Genomic DNA, 8,202 nt, shown 5'->3' on the forward strand with positions numbered 1-8,202 from the left:
CCTGAGCTCACGGGATCCTCCCACCTTAGTCTCCCGAGTGGCTGGGACTACAGGTGCGTACCACCATGGCTGGCTTTTTTTTTTTTGTAGAGATGGTGTCTCATCATGTTGCCCAGGCTGGTCTTGAACTCTTGGTTTCAAGTGATCCTCTCACCTCAGGCTCCCAAAGTGCTGGAATTGCAGGCATGAGCCACTGCACCTGTCTTGCAATTCCTTTCTAAGGTACTGGTAGGCTCCTCTACACTCCACAGCAGCAATTCCCAAACTTCACTATTCCTTCTAAATTCCTTACTACTTTCCCTTTCTTCACTCTGTAAAAAAATTTTTGCCTTTCATTTCATCATGAAAATGGAGGTGATTTGGCCAGGGGCCGGTGGCTTATGCCTGTAATCCCAGGACATTGGGAGGCCAAGGCGGGCAGACTGCCTGAGCTCAGGAGTTCAAGACCAACCTGGGCAACATGGTGAAACCCCATCTCTACTAAAATACAAAGATTAGCCGCATGTGGCAGAGTGCACCTGTAATCCCAGCTACTGGGGAGGCTGAGGCAGAGTTGCTGGATCCCAGGAGGCAGAGGCTGCAGTGAGCTGAGATTGCACCACTGCACTCCAGCCTAGGTGACAAGAGCAAGACTCTGTCTCAAAAACAAAAAAAGGAAGGAAGGAAGGAAGGAAGGAAGGAAGGAAGGAAGGAAGGAAGGAAGGAAGGAAGGAAGGAAGGAAGAAGGGAGGGAGGGAGGGAGGGAGGGAGGGAAGGAAGGAAATAGAGGTGATTATTTAGCATGAACTCCCTGCTCCCCAACCTACAAACCCATCTTTATCACTTTCCCTCTTATCTCATTACCCCTGCCAGAGATAGCATCACAGTGTTTTATTAATTAATGTATTTAGAGACAAGGTTTCACTCTGTAACCTGGGCTAGAGTGCAGTAGCCCAATCATAGCTCACTGCAGCCTCAAACTCCTGGGCTCAAGCAATCTTCCCACTTCAGCCTCCTGAGTAGCTGGGACTACAGGCATGCACCACCCATACGTGGTTTTTTTTTCCTTGTAGAGACAGGGTCTCACTATGTGGTCTAGGCTGGTCTCAAACTCTGGCCTCAAGTGATCCTCCTGCCTTGGCCTCCCAAAGTGTTGGCATTAACAGCATAAGCCACCATGCCCAGTCAACACAGTGTTTAAAAATACAGATTTTAGGGTCGGGGGAGGGGGGTCATGGTAAAAAAAATAGATAAATAAATAAATTTTAAAAATAAAAATAAAGACTCTGTAACTAAATTACATGGGCAAATTTAACTTTCCAAACCTTGATTTTCTCTCCTGTAAAAAGGAAGCCATAATAGTATCCTATGAGAATTAAATGAGAACACAGGTGAAGTGCTTAAAGTAGTATCTCCCAAACAGTTCAAGGCAAATTCCATTGCTTTGTGTTCCTGAATCTTCACCAGCATTCTCTATTAGCTCCTGCCCCAAAGGCTCTTAACAAGTTTTTGTCATCTCCAAATAAGAAGCAAAAATGTCTTACCCAATCTTGAATATCTTTTTTGCCTCAGCACTATCTCTTTTCCCTTCCATTCCAAGCTTCTAGAAAAAAAATAATCTGAACAAAAAGGTCAGCAGCCCTTGCTATTCTTACTTTCTCCATGTTCTTCCATCTTCTACTGTCACAATAAAACTGCTCTGACATAGTGACCAATGACCCCTTAGCTGCCAAAGTTAACACTTTTCAGGCCCTTTGACTTTTCTACAGCCTGATATGATCAATGACTCTTTCTTTTCTTTCTCTTTTTTTTTTTTTGTTTCTTTTTTTTGAGACAGGGTTTTACCCTGTCACCCAGACGGCAGTGCAATGGCACGATCATGGCTCACCTCAGTATCGACATCCCAGGCTCAGGCATTCCTCCCACCTTAGCCTCCTGAGTAGCCAGGACCACAGGTGCGTGCCACCAAGCCTGACTAGTTTTTTTGGTTTTTTGTTTTTCTTTTTCTTTTTTTCTTTTTCTTTTTCTTTTCTTTTTTTTTTCTGAGATGGAGTTTCACTCCTGTTGCCCAGGCTGGAGTGCAATGGCACAATTGCAGCTCACCACAACCTCTGCCTCCTGGGTTCAAGCAATTATCTTGCCTCAGCCTCCCAAGTAGCTGGGATTACAGGCATGCGCCACCACGCCTAGCTAATTTTGTATTTTTAGTAGAGACGGGGTTTCTCCATGCTGGTTAGGCTGGTGTGGAACTCCTAACCTCAGGTGATTCCCCGCCTCAGCCTCTCAAAGTGCTGGGATTACAGGCATGAGCCACCTCGCCCGGCTGATTTGTTTTCGTTTCTTTTTGAAACAGTCTCGCTCTGTCACCCAGGCTGGAGTACAATGGTGTGATCTCAGCTCACTGCAGCCTCCACCTCCCAGGATTCTTGTGTCTCAGCCTCCCAAGTAGCTGGGATTACAGGCGTGCACCACCACGTCAGGCTAATTTTTTTATTTTTAGTAAAGACAGGGGTTTCCCTATGTTGGCCAGGCTGGTCGCAAACTCCTGACCACAGGTGATCCATCTGCCTGGGCCTCCCAACATGCTAGGATCTACAGGTGTGAGCCATTGCACACAGCTAACAACTCTTTTCTTGAAGCATTCCTCTCTCAACTTCTCAGACACTAGCGTTTCATTCCTTCTGCCTGACTCCTTGCTTCTTAGTCTCCTTACATCGTTCCTCTTCCTCCACTATCTCCCTAATACACTATTTTCCACTCCCCTCCCCCACTTCTTATGCCGGCCCTTTTTCAGTCTTACTCAAATCATTTTCAGCATGTGGTCTCATCTACTTTTTAAAATATCTTCATTGAGGTACAACTGACATACAATAAACTGCACATATTTAAAATGTACAATCTGAAAAATTCCAGCATATGTATACACCCCTGAAACCATCAGCACAATCAAGACAAGTGAACATAAAAAGCCTCTCCCTAAACAACCACTGATCTGCACTAGTGTGCAGCTTCTAGAATGTTCTATAAGTAGAACATACAGTATATACTCTTTTTTTGTTTCCCTTCTTTCATTAAGTATAATTATTTTGATATTCAGCCATGTTGTCATTTGTATCAAGTTTGTTCTCTCTTTTTTTTTTTTTTTTGGAGACAGGGTCTCATTTTTTTACCCAGGCTGGAGTGCAGGAGCACAATCACACCTCACTGCAGCCTTGACCTCTCAGACTCAAGCAATGCTCCCACCTCAGCCTCCCAAGCAGTTGGGACTACTGGCTCATGCCACCACACCTGGCTAATTTTTTTTAATGTTTTGGCTAATTTTTTAAGTTTTTTGTAGAGACAGGTTTTCACTATGTTGCCTAGGCTGGCCTGGAACTCTTGGGCTCAAGTAATCCTCCCACCTTGGCCTCCCAAAGTGCTGGGATTATAGGCACAAGCCAACTCACCCAGCCAGTTTGTTCCTTTTTGTTGCTGAGTAGTATTCCACTGTTTGTCTGTATCACAATTTGCTTATTCATTCACCTGCTGATGGACACTGGATTGTTTCCAGTTTTTGACTGAAAAGAGCTGCCATGAACATTCACGTATAAGTCTTTGTATAGGCTTCATCTACATTTATGGCCTTACTCACACATCTAGAAGTTCCAAATCTGCTTCATCAGATACCAACAACAAATAGCCAGTCGGAGAAGTTCACTTGAATAACCCAAAAGGACTTTTAAGTCAACAAGTCCAAAAATCATCTTATTATGCCACTCCTCTCTCCAACCTAAAAGCTTCTCTTACATTCTCTATTCTGACTAAAGACGATCAAGTCAGAAACAAGACCATTCCTGTTCCATTACCATTCCCCCAGTCACTCAGTGAGTTACCAGGTCCTGTCAATTTTGCCATGTAAACATCTTTCAAATAAAATCCACATCCATATTTCCATCCTTGTTCAAATGCACCCTTAATTCAAATGTATATTATCTCTTGACTGGACTATTAAACTAGGCTTCTAACTTTTCTCCTCACTTCATGTCTCATTCTTCTCCAAACCATTTTCCATTCTACGGCCAAAGTGAATTTTCTAAAATTCAAATGTGCCGTTACTCCCCTACTTAAAATTTATTGGCTGGGCTCAACCTGTAATCCCAGCACTTTGGGAAGCTGAGGCAGGCAGATGGCTTGAGCCCAGGAGTTCAAGACCAGCCTGGGAAACATGGTGAAAATACATCTCTACAAAAAATACAAAAATTAGCCGGGTGTGGCAGTGTGTCTATAGTCTCAGGAGGCTGAGGTGGGAGGATCACTTAGGCCCCGGAGATGGAGGTTGCAGTGAGCCAACATCGCATGACTGCACCCCAGCCTGGTGAGACTCTGTCTCAAAACAAACAAACAAAACAAAAACAAACAAAAGAAACTTTATCAATGGCATCTAATTACCCAAGAAAAAATTAAAATTCCTTAGCTTAACATACATAAAAACTGTCCATAAACCAGTTGCCTCTCCAGACATGCCCTGCCACTTTCCATCATGTTCTAATTTAGTCTTTTCTGATTATGTCATTTACCTTTTTTATTTTCTTTTTTGAGACAGGTTTTTGCTCTCATTGCCCAGGTTGGAGTGCAGTGACGCGATCACGGCTCACTGCAACTTCTGACTTCCTGAATTTCAAGCAATTCTCCTGCCTCAGCCTCCCGAGTAGCTGGGATTATAAAAGCCCACCACCACACCCAGCCAATTTTTGTATTTTTTAGTCGAGACGGGGTTTCACCATGTTGGCCAGGCTGGTCTCAAACTTCTGACCTCATAATCTGCCCACCTTGGTATCCCAAAGTGCTGGGATTACAGCCGTGAGCCACTGCGTCCGGCCCTGTCATTTACCCTTCTAACCTGAGTGTCAAGGGCAATACCTGTTCTATAGTAGGCATGAAATATTTGTGCAATAGGTAAGATAGGACTTAGACTCATAGATGTGGTGAAACAGATACAGTGGGACATTCCAGCCGCATTCAGGAAAAGTAGCAGTACAGACTAGGCTAAAGCAAAAAGGACACAAAAGATTATGGTAGACAATCCAGTCAGAAAAGCAGGATGAAGCCAGATATCAATCGCTGTCAATTCCATGCTAAAAAGTGTGCACTTTAGCGTAGGCTGAACTCAAAAGACATCAACAGTTCTGAACAAGAGTGTGACATGTTCAGAAGTGTCCTATAACTGGTGAGATTTGAAAAACAGAAGGTGAGGTGGGGGGCAGTGAACTCAATTAAGAAGTTATCACAGTAGTCTGAGAAAGGAGACTCAATTAGAGAAGTTGGAGGAGGGAATAGACTAGAAGAACATGTCAAAGGTAAATGAACATACAGGCTCTACCTGAGTGTGCACTACTAATACAAAGAAGCCAGAGATGACCCCAACATTTTAAACCAGTCAAATGTAATAATAAAGTCATTAATAAAGAAGAAAAACTGAAATGACAGGTGGAGGAGAGAAGTCACAGTTTTAGTTTCTGTATCCCCTCACCTATTTATTCAAATTGAGTGCCTACCAGATGTCAAGCACTGTATGTATGGGGAATAAAATGAGAGTAAGATATCAAGCCTGTTCTCAAGGAGCATCCGATCTAGCTACAGGCAAGTAAATAGGAACTTAAAATTCACAGAGCTAGAACAGGGTGCAAAAAGAAAACAAAAGAGTAATATTCAATTCAGCCCTGATGATTTAAGAGTTCAGGTTGAGTGAGTCTAGAAGGATGAGTAGTGTTGGACCAGGCAAAGAAGGATGAAGGGACCAGCATATTCAAAGAGCCTCAGGTAAGAGTAAGAGAACACAAGTTGGATGCATCTACAAATAATTCAATCAAGATATGGAGATATCCACAAGAAATGTCCAGCAGGCAGGTAAAAACGTAGTTTTGAGCTACCAACAGCATATCCAGATATGAAATATACTGTATTTTCAACCTTGTTTAGAATCATTGTTAGTTGATATTTAAATAAGAATTGGAAGAACCTTACATATCAGCTAGATTATGTACACTTCCACCTCCTCCTATCACTTCTACTGCAAAAGTATCTCTAGCTTAAAGTCAAAAGCTGGTTTATGTAAATATGTAACAAGGACAAGTGGGGGCTGTGGTAAGGTGGAGATACACGACCTGTCTAAAGGCGGCAGCCATTTACTCACCTCCAGCAGTTTAGTGCCTTCCTTGAATACAGACCCTAAATGACAAGACCTTCCTATTCGTCAAGAAAAGCAGAAAATTCAGATTTTATGTAATATCTCCCATTATCAAATATTAGCAACTAATTACATTTGAAAATAAAACAACACTGTGCCAGCCAAACAAAATGCTTCTGTGGACAGATTTCAGCAAGGGCCACCAGTGTGGCAGAATTAAAACAAGGTCTGTCAACTCCTACTTCATATTCTTTCCACTACTTCAAAGAATTCTCAGCTGATAGCTTGGTGATTCCCTGAGAAAGAAGCTGTTTTTGCCTCTAAGCAAAATGGCCCTTATTTGGCAATACTTTATGAGTTCCTTTACAGGTTTTTAAACAATTTCCCTGTCTCCCCTTACCCTATCCACACACCAGCTTCTAGCATCACAGAGACGTCCTACACCCCTTCCATTACAAGCTAAGAAGCCAAACTTGCAAGTAAAGCAAAAGTAAGGAGTAAGCGCCTGATGGGATTTCTAAGGAGTAAAGTATGTAAGATATATGGCATCTTTTTGGTTTTCTTTTTTTTAAAAAAATTACACAGATGTTTGTGACTAGTCAGACACCTGAAGGGGAAAATGTGCGTAACTTAAGTCAGACATATATGAGCAAATACTCCTGACAAACCAAATAGTTTCCACTGTAAGACAGCAAGAGGGACAGGAGAAGAACAGGGCAAAAGGGAAAGTAAAAGTTACTGGCCTTTGAGAAATATCAGACAGCTTTTAATGTTTAGCATAAAAGGTACAACATTAATCTCCATTCTTAGTAGAAGCAGTTAGCATGAAACATTCTTTAAGCAGCAAGAAACTGGAATTTAGAAACACTATTAGAAGAGTAAAGCAATCTTTACAGAAAAGGTAAATGAAGAAAAGGAAACAAAAATAGTCTGGTAGTCACACTGCTGCTTTAGAAGCTTTAAAAATGTAACAACACTTCCTAATTATACTAAAACATTTAAAAGCACAGATCGGGGGTATGTAACAATGTAGCAAACTTAAACATACAAAGGCTAAAAATTCTTAACCAAATGACAGCACCAAGTTTCCAACGCTGCAAAAACAAAACAAAAAACCCCCGAAATTGGTAGCATGTGCACCGGCCCCTGTTAATCGGAGGAGCGGGGCAAACCAGGAGAATGAGGAGTGATTGCTGATGGCGAGCAAAGCAGGCCACGTTACTGCTGGCAGGCGAGCTCGCAATTCCTTTGAGCAAGCACTACGGCCAGGGCGTTCTCGAAAAGCCACTAAAACGAGCGTACTGGACACCTAAAACGGTAGGCTGATAGCAGCTCCGGGCTAAGACCGAGAAGGCGGAAAAGTGGCCTGCTTTGACCTCCGCAGAAAACTGAGGCTCCTGCAACTGTTGTCTTGCAATCAAAGGGCAAAGCATTCACCTCTCAGGGGTTGGATTATTCGGATAAACTCCCGCCGGCTCCCTGAGGCCTTCCCACACACCCGGTGGATGTCAACACCGAGAGCCAGCCGTACGGCGAGCCTCTCCGTGTGCGCCGTCCTTCTGGAGACGCGGCGAGACCGGGAAGAAAGACAGCCCTGCGCGCGCCCCGCCTCCCCAGCCCTTCCCCAGCGCCAGCCCGGCGCCCGCGCTGGGGTGCTGCGGCCGGGAAGCGGGGTCCCGCGTGCTCCTCACCTTTTTCAGCGCAGGCACCAGCAGTCCCCGCCACTTGGGCGCGTTCTCTTCGCTGAAAAACTCGTAGGGCAGCTGCTGCGCCTGCATGGTGCCCCCGGGGCGCCTCTGGGCGGGGAGAGGGGCGGCGGCGGCCGGGCCGGGGAGCCGCGAGAGGGCGAGATCGCAGCACGGAACAGGGCCGCGGCCCCACCGGACGGCCCGGCCCCCTCCGGGCGCCGCGCAGCTGGGCTAGCCCTGGCGAGGGGGCTGGGGGGTGAGGCTCGCGCCCGGCCACACACCCGACACGGGTACCAACTGTGGAGAACGAACGCGGCCCGGAGGCGGCGGCATCCCGCACCACCGCCCCGGGGCCAGGCCCCCCGCGCC

General features: G+C 45.0%; 1 protein-coding gene across 3 annotated transcripts in view; it reads right to left on the reverse strand.

The window, feature by feature from the left end:
* Positions 1–8,202, reverse strand: part of SOS1 (SOS Ras/Rac guanine nucleotide exchange factor 1) — a 144,629-nt gene extending 136,427 nt beyond the window's left edge. For 2 of the 3 annotated variants that reach the window (XM_010364141.2, XM_010364142.2), the window contains exon 1: positions 7,837–8,202. In XM_010364141.2, coding sequence (XP_010362443.1) covers positions 7,837–7,923 — 87 coding nt within the window. In that variant the 5' untranslated portion in view covers positions 7,924–8,202. Of the gene's footprint in view, positions 1–7,582; positions 7,658–7,836 lie in introns of those variants that run through there. The other variant, XM_030920974.1, reaches the window with a different exon arrangement.

The sequence above is a fragment of the Rhinopithecus roxellana genome, chromosome 17 (genome assembly GCF_007565055.1).
Source record: "Rhinopithecus roxellana isolate Shanxi Qingling chromosome 17, ASM756505v1, whole genome shotgun sequence".
In the NCBI taxonomy this organism is placed as follows: Eukaryota; Metazoa; Chordata; class Mammalia; order Primates; family Cercopithecidae; genus Rhinopithecus; species Rhinopithecus roxellana.